This window comes from Poromitra crassiceps (genome assembly GCF_964638095.1).
Source record: "Poromitra crassiceps genome assembly, chromosome: 14".
NCBI classification, from domain to species: domain Eukaryota; kingdom Metazoa; phylum Chordata; class Actinopteri; order Beryciformes; family Melamphaidae; genus Poromitra; species Poromitra crassiceps.
Window position 1 is genome coordinate 39,945,532 of NC_139633.1, and position 22,907 is coordinate 39,968,438.

At 43.8% G+C, this 22,907-nt stretch overlaps 1 protein-coding gene across 1 annotated transcript in view; it reads left to right on the plus strand.

Moving 5' to 3' along the window:
• Positions 1–992: 992 nt before the first annotated feature.
• Positions 993–22,907, plus strand: part of LOC310789195 (extracellular calcium-sensing receptor-like) — a gene marked incomplete at both ends in the record, with an annotated part of 34,180 nt that continues 12,265 nt past the window's right edge. Inside the window, 8 exons of the mRNA XM_083650781.1 lie at positions 993–1,093; positions 1,451–1,499; positions 1,617–1,939; positions 12,888–13,109; positions 13,932–14,090; positions 14,454–14,664; positions 14,819–15,046; positions 16,754–16,877. Coding sequence (XP_083506907.1) covers positions 993–1,093; positions 1,451–1,499; positions 1,617–1,939; positions 12,888–13,109; positions 13,932–14,090; positions 14,454–14,664; positions 14,819–15,046; positions 16,754–16,877 — 1,417 coding nt within the window. The remainder of the gene's footprint in view (positions 1,094–1,450; positions 1,500–1,616; positions 1,940–12,887; positions 13,110–13,931; positions 14,091–14,453; positions 14,665–14,818; positions 15,047–16,753; positions 16,878–22,907) is intronic.

Here is a 22,907-nt window from a genome sequence, read left to right on the forward strand (position 1 = left end):
TATGGCGGTTGGCAAACAACTTTTTGTGCATTACCGCCACCTACTGGAGTTACGTTGCGCTGACTGAGCTGCGTGTATAATCCACGCCCACCTCCATGACGCCGACACGGAAGACAGCAGAACACTCGTGGCACTCACAGCAGAGGCAGCCAAGCGGAGTAAAGAGAGATGACAGACAGCAGTCCGTTCAAGTGTAAGTAGGCTACTATTTTACATATTTACTGCTCGTGTGTATGACTAATACATTAATATACTATTGTTGCACGAAGCTAAGATGATCAAATGTATGACTGTTAGACATACCAATTCACCTCATTAAGTGATGATGCACTCGGATATTAAGTAATTTCGCCAGTTTGTTAAAGCAGCTACGAGCAACTTTTTCGATTGTTATTAAACAGTATAAATTTAATATCAATGCATCACATCTTACCTCTAATAGTAGATGAGACCAACGGAGAGTAGTCTCGCTTGAAGCCCGAGTGAATCGGCCAGTGTTAGTCTGTCTGTGGCCAGGGAAGATCAGGAAGTGAAATGAAACGGTTTGCAGCAGCCACTTCGGCCATAACCACAAAATAACTTCCAAAAAACCTGTTAGAATATAACGAGAGATGTTCGCGAGAGTATGCGTGGCGTTCACATTGTTTATGCTATGTTGCTAGGCAGCGCTAACGGGTGAAGGCAGGCAGCTGCGTTTCACTTCCGGGTTTCACTTCCGCGTTTATCCGGTCCGGCGGTAAGGAGAGAGAGAGAGAGAGCCCCCTGTTGACACGAGTTTAGACAGACACAGACTCAATAATCATCTAAGGGAGCAATCTCCGATTCACACGGCTTTGGTCTCAGCTACTATTATAGGTAAGATGTGATGCATCAATATTGTAATTATACTGTTTAATAACAATCGAAAAAGTTGCTCGTAGCTGCTTTAAACAATTTACTGGTCGGTCATCAACATTGTCTGCCTTTTCTCACTGGAAAATAATCAATTTCTAATGTTAGGGTTGGATGAACACACTGAGCTCCTCATCAAGTGGAGGAGTGAGAACGAGGAGCTCTTCACTGGGAAGAGAAACGCAGCCATAAAAGGATTCGAGTGAGTGCCATTATTATGTGCTGAAATGTGATAAAAGGAGCATTTTATGCATGTAAGCCAATTATTCATTGCACACACTACTGCCTGTTACAGTTCAGTTAATCAGTATCACTCAGCCTGACTCATACTGCTATAATACTACTGTACATAATACTGCTTTATACCTCATACTTTATATCACATACCTTATATACATATGCTTAACAGCTAATTCATATAAATCATACTCTGTTTTGTTCACTGTTTAGATGCTACATCCTACACTTCTCACTGTCTTTTCAGTCTCCCAGCAAAATAATGTCACAAGTATAATCGGAGTGACAATATACATCTTTAATCTTGTTGGGTTCCTCTTAGGACGTTTGTTGTTAAGAACAGCCTTCAGGGGAAGGTCCAGCCTGGCTGGGTGAAAAAAAAGTATGAAAATTTGAAGGCGAAATACAAGGTCAGTTACAGGGTTCTGTTTTTGCGTTTGATTATTATTGACTATGCTTTAGTAACATGAATTCTCTTGTTCTTGCAGGAGCTGAAGTCTCCCAAAACAGGGATAAACACAGAGGGAGGAGAGACAACAGCAGCGTCCTGGAAGTGGTATGAGCTGATGGATGCAGCTCTGGGGAGCAAGCCATCCATCAGCCCACCACTGCTCATTTCATCAGCAGGCCAGGACACTGTTGTTGTCTCTCCCCCCTCTGTCTCTAATCTAGAGGTGCCTGAGGACAGCTGCCCCAGGCCCCGGCCAAGAAAGAGAGGGAGGGAGGAGGGTGACATGTTTCACTATCTGAGGGAGATGGAGGAGAAAGAGGAGAGGAGAGAGCGGGAGCTTCTGGAGAGGGATGGTGAGCGGTACGCAGAGGCAGGGAGGAGAGAGGTGGAGGCCAGGAGGAGAGATGAGGAGGCTAGGGTGAGAGAGGAGAGGAGAGATGAGGAGGCGAGGGTAAGAGAGGAGAGGAGAGAGGAGGAGGCGAGGAGGAGAGATGAGGAGGCTAGGGTGAGAGAGGAGAGGAGAGAGGAGCGTTTCTTGGCTCTGATGGAAGCGTTATCCAAGAAAGTTTGATTTATTTATGTTTATTTATTTATTTATTTAAGTCATGTGTTCCTTTTAAAGAAATTAATCGGCTAGTTTATGTTCATCAGCTTCCTTTCAAGTTTCTTTCAATCAACACAGTTGATTTGTTTGTTTCCTTCAAGAAATGTTTTTACATAGCTGATGTTTTTATGTTTCCTTTTTGAAACAGTTTCATTTATGCATTGCACGGAATAAATATATTGTTTACTCAACTCACCTATCTATTATGTGTTACATTATGACTCAGTCAATATACTGTGTACTGAGTGTTGAATAATTGACAGGGGCACTGAAACGGTGTAACTGTTGACATGACTTCAAGGTTAGATGTGGGACAAAGTGAAGCATGGATCACATGGAACACAATACACAAGTCATGACTGATTATCGGAAGATATTTAGTAATTGCATGTTTAAAATCATGCATAGTGGTTATTGGGGAAAATAAATATCCTTCCATAAATCAAATGAATACCATCTTGCCATTAATTAAATGCATCAAAGAACAAAAACATATTGTAGCGTATCGCTGATACGCCAAGGAACGGAGAGTTGTAGTTGGTACAGGTTCTTTATTGACAGGCTCATTCAGCTCCTAGCAGCTAGCTTCCCAGCTAGCTCTACACACAACAACCGGTCTCGCTCACTCCATAGCTTGACTGACATCCGGGCCGCGGCCGCTGGTCCTATATACCCCCTTCCCCCTAGGAACACACCCACACACATTAGTTCCTAGGTGCAATCTAGACACTCCTATTGCACATCACATTACAGGTAATACCTGGATTACCTGGAACGCTACATACTCCCCGCCCAACAATAATGTCGCTTCCACGCGACATGCACAACCCACACACATATCCCCCTGTACCAAAACACAACACCCCACAACATTTTTTCCATCACCACATAGTCTCTTATTTTTTTCAGCACACTTCTTTTTACATTCCACCACCACCGTTTGCATTCCTTTTCATTCCTCAGTGCCAATTCTCGCAGGCAACTAGGTACAACCCACTGGGTCCCGCTTTTCCCGTGCCCCTTTCTCACCAAAACCCCATCTCCCCTCAGATGCAGGTCTGAAAACATGTTCCACAGTCCCTTCGTGGCACCGGAACACAGGTGAATCTCCTCCACAGGGGGCCGGTGTCCGGCCACTACCCACGCGAACACCGGACCGATATCCGCGTCCTCCTTCTGTCTGCGTATCCACTCACCCACGTCGACATCCCAGATGACCCTGTTGTCGTCGTCCAGCTCTTGCACTCGCTCGTCCTCCTGTCCCGCTCCCCCAGGGGGCGGCGTGTTGAGGACAGCAGGGCGAACACCATCGGCGTCGATCTCCACCTCGGCTTTCTGCAGTGCAGCCGTGGGGGGTGTGTAGCGGCTTGGTTGGGCCGTCTCCTCCGGCCTTGACCCCTCTCGCTCCCCCGGGGACACGAGCGCCGCTCCCCCGACTGTAACAGCATTGCAGGTGATGTCTCTCCCTTCCTTCTGGCTGTTCAACACAATCCCCATTATCCTGATTGTCTTGTCACTGATGGTGATCTCCGCCACTACTGGCTGGTATGCAGAGCAGCTAGCCTGGGCCGGCTCAACCGTCACTCTCCTGCCCAGAACAATCGGCTCTGTACTGCCCCGTTGCTCCGCTGCTTGTAGCTCAGGCTGCTCCACTGCTCCGCTACTCCGCTGCTCCTCTGCCTGTTGCTCCGACTGCGTGTCTCTTCCAGCGCCCACACCCTTAGTGCAGTCTCTGGCTAAATGTTCAGGCGACTGGCAAGTCCAACAAAGCCTCACCTGTCCGCCGCCTGCACGTCTCTCCTCTCTCGCTGTCTTCCAGTCCCCGACAGCTTCTCGACACTCTCTGACTAGATGTCCGATCGCGCCACATGCCCAGCAGGCTCCCTGCTGTCCATGTCGTTGTCCCGCATACCCGGTCCGTCTCCCGGGACCGCCTCGGCACCACCTCGCCACGTGGCCCGGTTCTCCACAGGTCCAACACAGTCTATTTTGTGGCTCCTCCGGCCGCTCTCCCCGCTGCATTACCTCCGCGCTCATCAAATCCACCCGCTGCATGACCCGCAGCGCCCGCATCACCTCTACTGCCCAGGCAGGAGTCTCTTCCACCAGCCGTCTGACTTCTTTCAACACACGGGCTTCCATGCCCGCCAGCATCGAGCTGATCTCCGTCGTCAGCCCCTCTTTTCTCCCGTTCACCGATGGCCATTCTTCCTCGCGCACCATCACACGTGGTCTCCTAGCAGCTAGCACACGCAGCTAGCTTGCTACCGCTAGGTCGCTCGAGCCTTTGATCTCCAACTTTTCCTCCGCCGTTCCTCCTCACTCTCTCCCCTCTCGACCGAATCAGAGGCGCTACCGCTTCACTTGCTGACACCAATGTAGCGTATCGCTGATACGCCAAGGAACGGAGAGTTGTAGTTGGTACAGGTTCTTTATTGACAGGCTCATTCAGCTCCTAGCAGCTAGCTTCCCAGCTAGCTCTACACACAACAACCGGTCTCGCTCACTCCATAGCTTGACTGACATCCGGGCCGCGGCCGCTGGTCCTATATACCCCCTTCCCCCTAGGAACACACCCACACACATTAGTTCCTAGGTGCAATCTAGACACTCCTATTGCACATCACATTACAGGTAATACCTGGATTACCTGGAACGCTACAATATTAACATAGGTTTGGCTGTGGTAAGGCAATATAAGGATCTATAAACTAAAAATCATGCTCCTGCAGAGCTGGAATGCAGTGGAGAGGGGCAGACACTGCTGCAGCAATATGAATACACCATGGGCCAGGTATGAGCAGTATACACTAGTGAATCTATAAATATAGTAAAAGTCAAATATAATGTAGTTAAGAATGTGCAAGTATGTTACACTACAAATAAAAGTAATGTGAATATAAGGCTGCTTCACGTGCAGACAGAATACAGTGCCAGCAGCTGCTGAGCTGTAAATATATTTAACAACAAACATCTGCCAGCAACAGAGAGCTATGTGTGAAGGGGGCTAATTATGCCTACTGGTGACTAGTTCATACAGGCTATTATAGGCTTGTTATTGTTTACGTGAACACGTGAATAACTATGATAAAAACACTGACAAAAATATGCACGTTATTATACTGTTAAGAATGAGACTGCATGTAAGTATCATCACGTCAGTTTATTAGAAACAACAACATACATTACAATATAACAGCAACAGAGCTCTCCGGAGCCTCCGACGGTGCGCACGTCTCTGGAGAGCTTGGCGAGAGGCGATGCTGCTTCTCAAATATGTATTTACATCGCCAGGCATTTTGACAGGTTTGAGCACAAACAACTCAAATGTGGCGCTGCGGACGTCGGCGGAAGTGAGCAAGAGGTCGGAGTTCAGGAAGCTCACGTGACGACAGATGTAGTGTGTCCCAATAGTATGCATTTTGCATGCATGCTGCACACTACAATCCATACTTTGTGAGGGCAGCGGCAGCACATACTACAAGAAAGAAGTACAAGTATGGGTATTGGAACGGGGCCTCAGTCTTGGAGCTGGCCACAACATTTGGCCACAGGGAGGGTGTGATCTCTCCACCAGACCACGCCCACCCTGTCTTCTCCCTCACTGAGCCAACTGAACAGGAGGTTTTGAAAACTCTACTGGCCTTAAAAACCTCTAATGCTCTGGACGTGTATGGCCTTGATTCTTGTATTTTTAAGCGGAATGCAACCACTTTGTGTGCTTCAATCTTTATGTTGCTTAATCGGTCTATTAAAGATGCCATTTTTCCTGATGGTCTGAAAACGGCAGTCATCTCTCCCATCTATAAGAATGGTGACCGCTCAGAACTAAGCAATTATAGACCGATTAGCATCTTGCCCATCCTCTCAAAAGTGATGGAAAAAGTTGTTGCATGCCAATTAACAGCCCACTTGAATTCCAGTCATCATCCACTTCATCCTATGCAATTCGGTTTCAGGCCTCAACACTCCACTGAAACGGCAAACTGTTACTTTGTAGAGGAAATAAAGAGCATGCTGGACAGAGGAGGAGTAGTTGGTGCAATTTTCATAGACCTGAAGAAAGCTTTTGATACAGTCAACCATAATGTACTGCTATCAAAACTTTCCAGACATAATATCTCGACCCATACGATGAGGTGGATGACATCTTACCTGAACAACAGAAAGCACTGTACTCGAATCAATGGTCATACTTCCCCACTCTCGGAATGCTCTACGGGGGTCCCCCAAGGTTCGGTCCTGGGTCCTGTCTTCTTCGGTGTGTACATAAATGACCTCCCCCACATCTTTACAGATGTGAGGGTACAAATGTACGCGGACGACACGGTCATATATGTACACGCTGACTCCAAATAGAAAGCTGCATCTGTGCTCACAGTCGCTATGGAAAAGTTAGCTAATTGGCTGAACGACTCCTGCCTGACCTTGAATGTCTCTAAAACCGTGAATATGTATTTCTCCATAAGGCGTTGTTGGTATGCACACAATATGAACTGTACTGTATGGAAATATATGAAATGACTAGGTTGGGACTCTGGTGCAGAGTGAGGTGACTGGCAGATGAGGGCTAGGTCCTCTCTCCCCCCCCCCCCTTCCCCCCCCACATTCCAAGCACTGTACCATTTGGTCAGCTGGGTCACACCCTATGGTAAAACCACATGGAGGCAAGCTTCAAAGAAACTTGGCCATTGCCTCTCTCTAAGTTAATCAGGCCAATTGCTCCCCACAGCCGAAAGGTAAACAAAGGAGACAATACCGTTTGAACTGAAACTCGAGGCTGGGGGTTGAGCCCACTCCAATAACAGAACGCTGTGATTGGCCCACCATGCCATGCTCATTTTAATATTTGATTTCTGTAAAACTGTTGGAAAACTAGTTTTGCATTCAGTCTTAACTTGAAGTCTTAACACGTTCACTGCCGTTGACGAGATATCTCGTCTTAAAAAAAAAACCGGTTGACTGCCGTTGACGAGATATCTTGTCTTAAAAAAAAAAAAAAAAATTTGACGGTGGGACGTCGATCAACCCCTTTTACATCTCATATTAAAATATGGGAGGTATTGAATGTGTATAATCTATTTTACCGACCCACTAAGTGGCGACAGTGCTCTCCAGACGAGAGAAAGCCAAGCAAAAACAGCCGCGTGAGGAAGCCATTCTCATGAAAATGGATTGGCGAAAACGCTTTCGCTTTCGCGCAGGGAGCTGGCGGTGGGGGATTGCAAATTTGCATAATAGATTACGGGTGGAACACACTTTGAAACACGCAGCATAAATAAGACCAGAATCGCAAAAGCTTCATCAAAGCTCTCAACCGAAACCCCAAGAAACGAGCGAGCCCATCCAGATTCGCCCAAAGAGCGGCCGCCAGCAGACAGGCACAGCAGCAGCAGCAACTCGCTTGTGACACGCCCGCTGCAGAGCCAGGGAGGCAGGAGGAGAACACACACGGAGGGAGGAGTTTGAAGGAGAGGGGGGTTTCCTGCTGTTATGGAGGAAATTACTGTTCAAAACTATTGTTTAGATGTCTGACGTCTTACTGATGCCAAAAATGAATGGTTAAAGTGACTGTTCTATCGAATTTCACAAAAAGGCATTTTTCTCAGCTTAAATTTTCAGATGCTGAAACCATGCTGTATTCAAGTGCTAATGCCTACATAACTACTAACTCTACAAACTAACTCTTTTAGACAGAGAAAGCACACATTCTATTAGTTCTTTTGAGATATTTTGTGTTCACAAAATCTTAGCAGAAAATAATCCTCGGCTGTTGAAAGATGAGCCAGAATCCTCAAAAAAACCTGTTGGCAGAAGCTACCTACAGTAAAAAAAAAAAACGGCTGGCAGTGAATGTGTTAAGGATCAACTTGAGGAGGACAGACAGCGAGGGCCGTGTCTGCCCCTCCCCCTCTCCCCTCCCGGCCACAGCACACAGGGAGAGGGGACAGAACTGAGCCTGTCTAAGCTGCAACTGCGGGAGCCTGCTAGCACAAAGGGGAGCTGAGCAGAGCTCCCCGAAAACCTGGAAGACTTGCCACAGCCCGGCACAACGCCCGCTGTAGGCAACGAGGAGCCAGCAACACAGCCTGGCCGACAACCCTCCCAGCGCACTGCACGTGCAGGAGAAGAAGAAGAAAAGACACAGTGGCTTGCGAACCAGCCACAGAAAGGGACCCCAAAGCAGCAGACCACTGACGCAACCATCAGAGAGAACCGCACATCAGCCCCAGACATCGACTCAACCCCATGAGACTTCCGTGGCAGGCTTTCCCAGGCCAGGGTGAGCTGCGCGGAGAACATCGCTCCCACAAACCAACGCCATCCTCCCTACTGCACCACAGAGACGCCGTGCAGAGCAACCTTCCCAACAAACGGAACGATTCACTTAACCGAGTGAATCCGCGTGAGAGTTCATGGTTATTGGTCTGGGCAGAGTTAGGGGTTAAATTGCATTTTCATGTATGCTGACGTTGAATGAATGATATAGATGCCTAAAGGTGTTGTAGGCAGAGCTGGTGAGCGCCAAGTTCGGACGAGCTTAGCGGCCATCAGCGGGCCACTCTCCTCTCCCTCTCTCTCTCTCCCACTCTCTCGTCTTCCCAGCTGAGCCCGTTCTAGCCGGTTCAACCGGAAGGGCTAAGCTTGGAACGGTCTGGAGGTCTCAGAACTTCCACCCGCTAGAATACAGTCAAGCTGAATTAGAGAGTTTGATGAGCCACTCACACAGAGTGACCTAGGCAAAACTGTCCCCTTTTTGACTGACCCAGTCAGTCTAAGCAGGTCTGACCAGGTCAATCCTCTCCTAAATTTGGCAGAACCGCCATTTTGGAAAGGAGGCAGTTCCAGACCGCCCCCAGCCACCTCTGTCTGACCAGGTCAACCCTTCATCAAATTTGGCAAAACCGCCATTTTGAAAAGGAGGCGGTCTTCACACGATCAGCCCGCCCCTCAGCCAATCCTGGGATGACATAGGAGACACTCCACAAGAGCTCTCCCCTGCTCTCTCTCTCTCTCTCTCTCTCTCTCAAACTACTACTCCTCTCTCCCCCCCCCGCCTTTCTCGCTCTCTCACACACACACACAGACACACACACATAAGCCGTTTTCACACATGCGCTTTTTACCGGTAAATGACCGGAAAGCGGTCTAATGCCTTCATGTGTGAAAGTTGTTTTCCGGTATAAGCGCGACCCCGTCATCGCGGACATTTCACCAGTTGCTAGCTTGTCAGAAGAGCGGTATGGCTGCTTCATGTGTGGGCGTGCTCCCCCCCCCCCTCCCCTCTCTGCTCGCACTCTGGCCAGAGTCCTTCAGTCCAGCCCGACAGGGACACAGACAGCGAAAATGGCAGCGGCTTGAGTCTTGCAAGCCGCCCAACGCTTGTTGAGAAAGCAAATGCACAAAGCGAAATGTGGAAGTATTTTGCTTACGTTGCCGACAGCGAAGGCAAGCCCCCTGGGCACATTAAACGAAGCAAGTCTGTAAAAAGTGCTTCAACGCGACGCAGGTGAACGGATAAACATCGAACCAGCCAGGCTATTTCTCTCCGACAGGGATCCCTACTTCTTCAAAGATTTCAGTTCAAAGACTGGTTAGCGAATGTGAAGGATACAACATACATGCCCTCTTAAGTCAAACGAGTGTGATTTATTGTGTGACAAGCAAACTTATTTCACCATCAGAGATTCCCCATCCAAGTGCACACGTCACTCCCCACCCGCTCTGCAGTGTCGTCGTTTCCCCCGACCCCCCTCAAATACAGGTAATTTGACTGCTATATTCACACATGTGAGCCCTCAGGTGTGAAGGGAAATTCCGGGAAATGGCCGATATTGATTTACAGGCAATTCTCCTGTACGCATGTGTGAAAAGGGCTATACACACACACACACACACACACACACACACACACACAAATGCGAATTAACCTACACATACTCACCCACACACACACACACACATTCAAGCCTGCTCCCACAAGACCGGCAGACTTAAATCACTGCACACACACACACACACGCAAGTGATGTAATGTTTATTCATATATTATATTAGCTATAGATGTGGTAGATTAGTAGTTGTAGAATAGATGTGATGAACTGATATTTTAATCATTATGTTAACTCATTGAGTGCCAGCCACTTTTGGAGAACGGACGCTCCCAGTGCCAGAGTTTCAGAGCGTTTTCAGTGATTTCTCGAGGCCCACAGAATATTGTGTGATATTACTATGTAAACACTGAACACGCACAAAGAACGATGAGACTCTATTCTATCATCTGCAAAAAAAAGTTTATTGATCCCATTTTCCGTTCTTTAGTTATGAGCCGGAGAAAATAGCTTGATTCATCCAAAAACAGCAATTTTTTTCTAGAAGCTGAGATAATTGGCCTTTTGTGAAATTAAACATTTCAAGCACATCACTGACTCTGAAGCTTGCTGCTGGTGGGCATCGGATATTCTGGCTTGCGTTTGTCAATCCTGTCCTGCTGCCTGGGTCTGTCTGGGTGTTGCGTGCTGCTCTGCGTGCCCCCCCCCCCCCCGCCCCGCCCCGCCCCGCCCCGCCCCGCCTCGCCTCGCCTCGCCTCGCCTCGCCTCAACTGCACACTCCTCCTCCTGTCTGTGGTGGCTCTCTGCTGAGTTTGCTGTGCGCGACATCCAGCTTTTTTACAGCGTTCCGCGTGTGTTTGTCACCGGCAACGATGCTTCAAGTTGAGAATAATAACAACTCCACGGTGTGGATGTGCGGATGTGCTGTCGCAACCGACACGGAGCGGCTCAATTGTGGGAGCAGATTGGCTGCTGCAGGCACAGCTGCAGTAACGTGCTTCAGCATATCGATGCATACGGATGCGATGCGATTTCCGTTTCCATAACGACTTCTTCTTTGTTTTTTCCTTGCCTTTCTGTTATGTGGAGAGCACTGTCGCCACCTAAGGGTTCTGTAAAATAGGTTATAGACCTCCAATAGCTATAATATTTGTACAGGAGAGGCAGAAGGCTTTGATCGACGCCCCACCGTCAAAAAACGCAATTGACGAACATGTCCGTCCTTGGCACTCTACGTTACTATTTGAAATGACGAACATGTCCGTCCATGGCATTCAATGAGTTAATGTCCATTGATATTGTGATTGATTAAATCTTTTTATTACATCATTCTATGAATCTTGGTCATTATTCATGAGGTATTTTATCTGTGGAAATCTGTGACAGAAGCTTACAGACTTTGACCCTTCAATTAACTGTACAATGTACATTATATCATTATGAGACTGATATGATAATTTGGTTTGGTGTCTAAAATAGTCATAACTTGACTTTTAGACAGGTGTGTGGCCTTATCCACGCTGGTGCCCCGAATCTTACAGAGCATACAATATTTTCTGTCCAATTTAATAAATTTATGAATATTAATACTTCATAATTATTAATATCATATTTCATAGCCAAACCTGCTCCTACGAGCACAACAGCGTAATAACACCCCTCCACCTGACATCTTTGTTAAGGGTCAGAGAGTGGAGGTTGTCCAGGAGTTTAAATACCTGGGTATTATTTTAGATAGCAACCTCTCCTTCAAAAAGCACATAAAGAAAACTGCAGGGACTGTCAAACGTAATCTTCGGCAATTTAGATTCATTCGATGTCAGCTGAGCACAGATGCGGCGATACTGTATCTTCATTCTTTCATTTTATCACATCTGTCTTATTGTGCCACTACTTGGTCTCAGGCCAATAAAACAACAACGCCACTCTTTATTCTATTCAAGCAAGCACTGAAGGTCCTGGATAAAAAACCTAACAGTTATCATCATTGTGACATCATCAAGAAATATAACTTTCTAACTCTTGAGAATTTTCTGTTGATGGCAAATGTCTGTTTATTCTATAGGATCTTCCACTGCCTTTATTTTTTTACCATTTGCCAATGTGTGATTTTAGTGGATTGCTATCTACCTCTATGTTCTATCTATTGATATTCTATATCATTGTATATGTTGTATCTTGCTAATAGTAAGTATCATTTTTGTCATGTATCTTGATTGTTTAGACATTAGGATTTTCCTTTAATTGCTGTATTTGATATGTACTGTGTGCGCTCAGGACTCTGTGTGCCCAGGGACTACAGATGCAAATTATCTTTTAGCTATCTCTGGTGCAATATATTTATTGTGTACTGTCCCTGCTTCAATAAACAATAAAGATAAAGATAAAGATAATAATAAAAGATGATCTTGATAATAAAAACAATTTTTCGAAAAAACGAAATTCATTGCCCATCCCTAAATTGTATGCGACTGAATAGGCTACTACTCATAAGATACAGCCAAAACTCATTAAGAACTTTCCAGTTTTGCACCTCCCTCCTCTGTCCTGGCCTCCCTGTGGAGCTATGGAACATCACTGTCGATTACTACAGTATGTGGCATGCTTTAATATCTATAAATACTGATGCAAGCTCTGCTCTGCTCCTGTTAGGGCACATCTGCTGCTGCCCTGCCGTTTGTCTCTTAACGTCCTTATACACGCTTTTTTGTCTTCTTGTGCGATTAATTTGCAGCGTTTATTTTTTCGGACCATGGATGATGTTTCAGAAATTTGCTTCTGATGTGTACACATCTGTTGCTGTGATTGACAGGTGGGTAAAAATTTGCATCACAATTTTGTGCTGAATAGTCCTATCACTCTTGGCCTTTAGTATGATGTCGACCCAAAGGTGGACAGAGCAGGGTTGGGTCCTTCTGCAGCTGCTGCTGGTGGCATCTGAGGAGCCGGTGTGTCGGCAGATAAAGGAGCCGGAGATCCCCCAGCTGTCTCAGAATGGGGACATTATTTTAGGTGGAATCTTTGGTTTCCACGACAACTGGAAAGACAGACAGGACACCTACATGTACAGACCACCGCCACTGCAGTGCACAAGGTGAATCAAGCAAGCTGTTTGACATAAGTAAGATACTGTAGAAGATTAGAAGAACTGAGTGGGTAGATATAACAAAATGAATTAAAAAACGTTATCACGCTGAGTTGTGAAATAAATGTTTACTCATATAATTTTCACTTTTAATTTTGTTTCATTTCGAAGACATACTGGCTATAAGACCAACTGCTTATAATTGTTTGGGTCAAGTTTGTTTCTCCCAGCATTCCAGATTGCTCAAGCTATGCTCTTTGCCATTGAGGAGATTAACAACAGCACAGACTTGCTGCCTGGCATCTTTCTGGGCTACAAGATCTATGATTCATGTGCCTCCATTCCAAAGGGAATAAGGGTGGCACTGGCCTTGGCTAATGGTAATGAGGATATATACACAGCCTCCATGGCACCCTGCACCAGACCAGCCCAAGTGCAGGCCATTATAGGAGTGGACTACTCCTCTTCTTCCATGGCTATATCCACTGTCATTGGACCTTTTCATATCCCATTGGTGGGTGTTTTCTTTTTTACACTTGATGTACAAGCATGTACTGTAATGATCTGGGCCACAGTTTGATCTATTTATTTTTATAAAATTTTCTTGGTGATAATACAATAATTATTATACTGCAAAGTGTCTGACTGCTCAGAGTTTTAGGCAGTTTTAAGAGCATTAATGCTAATGTGATGTGCTCTATGTTTTCGTGTACATTGTTTTAGAATTTGCATCCTCATCTTGGCAATATCATTCCTTTCTACTACCTAGATCAGCCACTGGGCCACCTGTGCTTGTCTCAGTGACAAAGTCCGGTACCCATCCTTCCTCAGAACAATACCCAGTGACTTCCACCAGAGCAGAGGTCTGGCCCAGTTGGTCAAGCACTTTGGCTGGACTTGGGTCGGGGCAATTAGGAGCAATGATGATTATGGCAACAAAGGCATGGCCATATTCACAGAGACGGCCCAAAAGCTGGGCATCTGTCTAGAGTACTCTCTATCCTTCTTTAGAACAGAGCCACCAGAAAAAATACAGATAATGATTGACATTATCAAAGCTTCCACTTCCCAGGTGATTGTTGCATTCCTCCACTATGCTGATTTGGAAATACTAATACATGAGATGGCCTCCCACAACCTGACTGGGTACCAGTGGGTTGGCAGTGAGGCCTGGATCGTTGATCCCAACATTGTAACTATGAATGGACACCACATCCTGGATGGTGTTATAGGGCTGAACATCCCCAAGGCCCATGTCACAGGCATGAGAGAGTTCATTTTGGATGTAAAGTCACTCAATTCATCTAGTCATGAATTGTTCACAGAATTCTGGGAGACAATGTTTGATTGTAGGTTCAAGCAGACGAAGGGCTCAGGAGGGAATCAGAGATACTGTACAGGGTCTGAAGATCTGTCTGTGCAGCAAAACAGTTTCACTGATATGTCATACATGCCTTCATTTAACAATGTCTATAAAGCAGTGTATGCTGTGGCTCACGCTCTACATAGTGTTCTTGGCTGTAAAGAAATTTGTGGCAACAAGGTACAGCCAGATCCATTCACAGTGAGTTGATCAATGCTGAATGATTGTAGATTTTTTTTTGCTTTTATTTTTAATGGTATTGTTTAATAAATGATTGCATGTCCATCATTCTGCAGAGCTAATACGAGGTGCTCTACATTTAATGGAATAAGTAAAGTAATATGTATCTGCTTAGATTTTGCAGCACATAAAAAAGGTTCAGTTCAAGACAAAGGAGGGGGAGAACGTTTACTTTGATGAGAATGGAGACCCAGCAGCAAAGTATGACATTATAAACTGGCAGCCGGACGAAAATGGCAGTGTGGAGTTTGTGACCGTTGGTCTTTACGACTCATCTTTACCTGCAGAAAAACAGCTAAATCTGCACACTAAGTCCTTAATTTGGGCACAGAACTCAGAACAGGTTAAAGGAGAATTCCGTTTTTTTTACACCCTGGACCTTATTTCCAGCTTTAAATAGGATCTTTAAGTCACCCTGACAACTTTGATTCGCATCAGCAGAAACGATAATCAGTGCTTCTCTTCTTCATCTGTGGTTTTCTCTTCTTCTTCTGTTACCAAACAGAAGCGCTTCTCTACTTCTCCCGAAGCACATCCGGGGCCGGTCAGAGTTGACTCAGTCTGTTGTGTAGCAGCCAGCCTAGCATAGCCTATAGATACAGGGCCGTAACCAGGGTTCCGAAATAGGGGAGGTCCAGCAAGGGGAGGCGGATTCGGCGGGCGCCGCCGAAAAAAAGTTTGAGGTTTTTTTTTCCACTTTTTTAGCCATATTTAGAGTAATATATCATTTTAAATCAACATTAGGATTATACTGTTGTGATGTCATTATTCAGTATATTCTCTTTCATGTCACCACCTGCTCAGCTCTCCTGTCAACATAATTGTAACTAACAAACACAAACTGTTTTAGCCAAATTCATATCAAAATGACACCTACAAACACAGGTACACAACCCAAGCCGTACACAACACACAAAGTCATCATCGATAATAAAAAAAAAACATACAGAGGGACATTTATTTATTCCTGATAGGAACGATTGAAAAATAAAATAAAATATATTATGCTGTTTTTAACTTTACACCACCTCTTTTTGTTACTTATTGGGTCATGAAACTGAAACCATGCATATAGCCACCTGCATACCTGACTTCGGGAACTTGGCAATTGGCATCATGCATGATTAGCCAGTAGCATCCGAACGTGTCACACAGGTAACATTACTTAAGAGACAGACTAGACACTTTCTTGGTTGTTGCTCAAAAATCTGTCAGTGTCACTCACTGTCTGTCGTTCACTCGCTCACTGTCTCGCAGCTCGCTCACCTTCAATTATCTCGCCAGGCAAACAGACAGTCATCACTCACCACCATGCTGCTGCTCTCTCGGAATCAAGTTACCGCAGACGCGGCGTCAGATGACTTCCTGCCTGACCTGCCTTTCGTTTCAAAATAAAAGCGATCCCGTGTTTTTCATGCTTTTCCATGCAGATTGTTTTATTTTTTTCTCTGAAATATTAGGGAACGTCCGGACCTCCCCGTCCTCATAGCTATTACGGCCATGTATAGATATGATCTGATTTCAAGAGTATGGACGATTCATTTCAATTCAATTGCAGCTCGTATGGAATAAGGCCATATGGATTACAAATAGCAGCGGGAGATAAAGCAGGATGTGCTATCTATGTGATGGACAGCAAACAGAGCAGGCTGTCGGCAGCACGGGGGTACGTTACATCACTAATTCATGTTCTCTCTATTATATAATAAGCATAATGAGCCGCTGTGTGTCGGAATAAGCTTTTGACTAGACATAAATACAATCATTTCAGATGCCCCATTTTCCTCGTTTTCAGGTTGCAGTTCAAACTGATTATCGTTTCTGCTGCTGCTAATCAAACTGAAGTTGTCAGGGTGACTTAAACATATGTAAAGCTGGAAATAAGGTCCAGGGTGTAATCTTTTTTTTTTATTCTTCTTTAATACCGTATGATCACTCATGGAATGGGATTATTGTATCGTAATGTCAATTTCATCAGAATTCCAAATGGTGACCTGTAAAGACAACAGCATATCAAAGTGTATCTCATACTGCTTGTTTGTTCATGCAGGTGCCTGTGTCAGTGTGCAGTGAGAGCTGTCCCCCAGGAACCCGTAAGGTCCTCCAGAAAGGAAAGCCAGTCTGCTGCTATGACTGTATACCATGTGCAGAGGGAGAAGTCAGCAACACCACAGGTACTCTAGTATTATTTAATGGATCAAGTAAATTCAATATCAGCAATCAAATAAATATTCAAATATAATACCAGTATTTATATGTTTATATACAATACAATTATAGTAATAGAGGAGTTCATCATCAGTGCACTTGAATATAACATTTGGGAGTACTGCGAAGTCTTGTTCTGATTCATAGAAAATGGTTGAGTTGCATTATGTGATTATGATGTAAATACCAAATGTGCTACAGTTTCAATGCCCTGGAACCTAAGAGAACACACATGATGGCCGGCAGAATTAAAGTGCCTTGCTACTGGGGACTTTTCATCCTTGTTCCTAATCTTACTTTAGTGTTCAGAGTTGCAGATTTTTAAATGCCTTCTGGTCTTACCCACATAACATAAGCCAGACGGGCACTTCAAAAGATACACAACAAATTTAGTTGTATGAGATTTGTGGTGAGAAGTTTCGTTTTAACCTTTAAATAAGTAAATTTACTAGAGAATAAATTGTAACATAGTTTATTTACAAAAACAAAAGTCCACACACGGATCCGGATCACTGCCTGCTCACACTACTTCCTTAAGATGGCAAATGACCCCTAACAAAGGGTCCTATAATCCTTTATAACCTTTGGTCTAGGCTCCGCCCAGACACTGTGTCTGCAGTCCACAGCGCCCTCTGTCTCCCTGGAGTAGTAATGAACAGGGATTCAGGTTTATTTATCTACAATTCCCTCCTTTTTTTCCATTTATGGAGCACTGGACAATTTCCCTCATTATTCCGCATTATTTGTAATTAAATTTGCACTGCATTATTTTCATACTTACGACCCTAATTTCCTATATTTCCATATTATTAATTGCTATATTCATTGATTGTATCGCTCCATTATCAAATATGAATTGTCCAGGTTCCAGCAATGAGTCATTTCCTATCTGTACACTCCTAAATGTTCCAATGCTCCTCTCGGTCTCAATTTTCTCTCCTGTAATGACACAAACAGAAATTTTGAGCATCTCATCTGCTTACAATGCACACCACATTGAACTCATCACTTAAATTACTATTCTAACAAATTATTTACATGGCAACACACAAACATATGGATCTTCAGGTTCTCATTTCCTTTCATTTGACATTAACAGCATAATTTGTATAAAGAATGATTAATCTCACCTTTAAATTGATTCCTCTTCAATATTACCTGCTCTGGATTCGGTCCTTTCCCATGGCTACTCCCAATACATTTTGGTTATTGTAACACCCAACTTTCATAATTAGTTATGAATTAGTTAGTTTTGGTTAGTGTATTAAGTCATTCAGTATTTCAGCTGTTACCATAGTTCCATATTATGTCATACTTACCTTACTTTTTGATCCTGTAACCAATTAATCACGCAACCAATAACACAAATAAACATGTTCTAGCTCTTGAGCTCACTTAGATTCTATGAACAAATAAAATTCTCTCCCGGTCAGTCAGAAAATGTCAAGTCCGTCCCTTTCACTCTCTCTCATACACAAGTCTGAACTCCGAACTCTCATCGCTTCATTCCCCCCTCTGAAAATCGCTCCCAGATTTTCACTCCATTGTCCATCTCTGCATAACAGACAAGCACACAGATTAATGACAATTTACACTTTTACAAGCAAGATTATTTCCTCCACCAAACATTATACACATATATGTCAGGAACTTTCCATGTCACTCATTGCGTATGATAAAGCATTATTTCCCACAACCTTCCACAACTACTTCCACTTCCTTATGACGAAATATTATATTAGACTGAATATTAATTAACTGTAGTGCCATAGCTATCATCAGCCAAGACAATACAATTACATGTAGTTGGGTCTTACCAATGATTTTTTCTTCAAACCTGGAAGGAATGTTATCTTACCCCTGTTTACAATGACAGATGGCTGTTCTCTGTCTCCAAATTATCATTTCAATCACTCCCATTGCAATAAAAACCTTTAAATATGACTTTCGATTCTTTTATCAACTGTTTCCTGTGAAAGGAAAATATTAGTACCAAAATTCTGTTGTCTTACAAGTTTCCTTTTTAAATTATTATCCCATCCTTTCCAAACCAGGTAATATGATGCCTTAAACATCGACAAATTGCTCTGATCATAAGCACTGCTTCTCTTCCTCCTTGGTATCTGAAAGATAAGTGTTAATTTTCCCTGCTACATCATTCTTAAATGACACTGACTTTACATTGATATAACAGATTAACATGAACTGGGCCTTGCTGTTGTTTCTCTCCTGTAACCAAATGCTTGTAATAGTAAAAATACATCAAAATGAGTTTTTCCCTTTAATCACTGCAGGCTTTTCTTTGAAACAAAGCCCACTCTCCCCAATTTAGCCAAATGATTGGTTAGTGTTGACTCCATTTTGCATACTCACACCTACTGGTGAACAATTGCTTTCGCATCTTGTCCTGAGCACCTTTGCTTATCCTGTGGAGTTTAGAATTTAATTCAGGTTTTACATTTTCCACTAATAGATTCCTTGTGCTTCACATGTCATACCTAAAGTAAAAGATCAAAGTAGTTACAACTCCAACTGGAATACCGCCTTTTCTTCCTTTCTGCAAGTCAAGCAATGTTGTGGTTTCCCCCTAAGAGATTTACATGACATAACCTCAGCCTACAGGACGTCATCCCCTGTAAGAAATATAGCATTTAGATTAGATTATTAAGTTCCCCTCCCATTGCCCTGTTAAGTCTCAGAGATTCACATGACATGACAAGACAACATTATGTAAATATAGTTCCTGTCTACATTTGCTTGAAACTTATCAGTTATTCATACTGTGTTTTTTCCAGCACCTCATCTCGGGCTCCTTCTGAAATGTTAGAACCAACATTAGTAACCTTTCATAATGTACAATTTTCCTGCACACAACAACTGTATTCTCTCTTCCTCTCTATCTTAGAACAAACTTGATCCCTAGAGAATTAAAGCGATGTGACACAATGTTAACATTCTCAGATTAATAGTACTCCCGAACTGACCGTACCTTTAGCACAGTTCAGAACGTTGTTCTTATTGTGTAATCTTAATAATCTGTCTGTCTCTCTTAGACATTTCTGCGCCACTTATCTCCCCAAACATCTCGGGGGTGAACTTCTCCCCTGTGCTGTTCTTCCTTTTCAAATTATACATTTTCTACCATATAGCTTGTGCTATCTCTTCCTAATCTGTCTTTCCCATTACTAATGATGTTCTATAACACTGCTTCCTTCTCCAGCCCATTGTTCCGTTTCTCTGAAACACACACAAAATATGTTAAACACAGCATAGATTTCCCACATCTCAGTTATTCCTTAATTTTCTGTGCTCTCATTTTCTCCAGTTCAGCTGAGCTCCTTCTGAAATAAAAGAACATAGTATTTTAATTACTTGTGACTTAATCGTGATAGACAATTCATTTTCTCTTCTTCTCAAACTTACAGCAAAGTTAAATATGGATCATAAAGCAGTGTAACACATTAACATACCAACAAAGGAATACTAACCCAAAGTGACCTCATCGGACATGAGGTTCACAATGTTGCTCAAATTTATAGCAGCCATCTCTGTCTCTAATTTATATGGCAACATAAATTGGAAGAATCTGAAATTCAACTCAAAATATGGATAGTGATATTACCATAATTAGACAATTCTGTGTTATTTATTCCCCAAACAAATTTTAATTTTGCTCTCCTCACTCAAACCCTCAAATGTTAACTTCTCAAAGTCTTATGCAATTGTTATTGTTCTCTACCCTCTCCTCTACTTCAAATGGTCTTATCTCTGTTTAGGAAGAGGGGGTGAGAGGCATTGTCACTATGTTAAATAACTCTAAGTCCTTTCACCCAACTGGAGTCATTCTGTAATTTCATTCTTGCAATGTATGCACATTGTAAGGATTAACTGGACAATTCCTGGCCCAGTGTGTAGGATTCCCACACACAAAACATCTATCTTGCTTTCTGCATACTCCCCTATTCGGACTCTGAATATATCGGCCTGCACACTCACTGCCTCCTGCTATCTCATTTTGGCCCTGTTACCCACCCCACCCCCCTCTGTTTACATAAAGGGAGCGGGGGTGGCCTACCTTCCTGTAAGATCCATCTCTCCTGTCTTTTGTTCGAAGTGGCTGAAGTGGCTGCTGTTCTGCCTTTTGTTCGCTTCCTGTTTGCTTTGTACTCACCAATGCCCCAGCCACACCTATTCTCTCCTCTCCTGTCAATAATTCTAATTGGCGCATGGCTTGTTCTAAGAATTCTGAGCAGCCCATAAATTGTAGGCTATTTAATGTTCTCTCCTAGCTTGGTCATCCAATTTTTTAAGAGATAATTGTTCTAACACTGCATTTAATTTAGCTTTCTCAAAAGTGCCTATAGCTGGCCACGACCCCTGCGTCCAATAAGACCATTCAGTTGTCCTTTCTACTGCTATGAGCCCATGAAGAGTCCTCATTTCTTGAATGGGCAGGATTTGATCCTCCATTTCTGAAAATTACACAAATATGTTATTACACAGCAAAGTTTCCTCTAATTCTACTTTATTTTAACAAGTTGCTTATTTACTATACAGTTTCTAATCATGTGCTCTACTTTTAATCAAGTTGAGTAAAATATTTGTAGCTGTACACATGCATTGCATTCATTCACACAAAGGGCCCTATTCTCCCACAGGCCTTTGGCGCTAAAACGGGCCTTAAACGCAAAAAAACGTGCCTTGCGCCTGCTTCGGGAAGATATCAATATGGCTTTACGCTGCCAAATGCGCTTTAGGCCGAATGGGCGTGGCGCAGTCCCAGAATGGGCGTGTCGGCCTTAAATCTCGGCGTAATGATATCTTCCCACCTGGCGTAAATTTAGCGCTTTGCGCTTTTGAAAACCAGGCCTATTCAGTGCGCCAGTTGCGCGGAGCGCTCCCCTCTGGCTCTCTCCCTCCCCTCTGGCTCTCTCCTCTGTCACCCTTCTCTGTGTCACTCTCTCCCTCTCTCCTCAGTCTGACAGGCACAATACGACTGTCTCTCTCTGACTCCCTCGCTCAGACAGACACAACACACGTCCTATAGGAAATAGCAGTTGTAAGTTCACTGCCTGTGAATGTCCCAGCATGCAATTGGGTACTCCATTTCGCTACTAAATAGCAACCAAATGAGGCGAAATAGATATAAAAGGTCGATCTAAAATAATGTGTAATGGTAACACAGCCTGCAATTGTAGAACATTTCAATATTGGACCAAATAAAACATCGAAATTAAAACACCACCCTAAGTGAAACATATATGTCCTCCTGGGCCTATATATATCTCTTGTAGATTTAACGTGATTTAGATAAGTGTCAGCGGCTTCGGAATGCGCTTCTACTGTCATGTGCTATACTGTGATGTCCGCTCCAATAACTTGGCCCTACTTCACATTTAGTTTTACAATAAAAACACATTTATGCAATGACTTTACATAATGTAGGGTATATTTATGTGCATCATCCTTCCTGCAGCAGGCGAGAGAAAATTATATCTTTCTGGACAAACTTTCACCAATCTAATAGGCTATATTTTTCTAGCTGATGCATTTAGAACATTCTTTTCACTTTGATCTTGCTATAGTGTAGGGTATTTACATGCTTGCAGTATTTAAACTGCAGTTAGATTGGTTTGAGAAGCATCATAATATGGAATAATAGCCGATATATGGAGACAGACAGACGTTGTCTGATTTTACTGGACCACTGGAATTGGAGCTTAAAAGGCAAGCTTGTGATTCGTGTATTGCACTTATCCAATGAACTGACGGTGCATAATTTTACACTTAAAAGGCGTGGTTGTAATGCGTTAGGCTGAGTGGAGCGCCAGCACCAAGATATCAAGTGCGCTGGTCCACGGCCACTGATCAGCGCTGCACCAGGCGCTCGGCCTAGAAACTACGCCGATGCAACGATAGGGGCCAAAGACTACAATTCCCATTGTCCGTTTGAACTACATTCAAAATGGCCGACAGCCATGTGTTTCACAACTCAC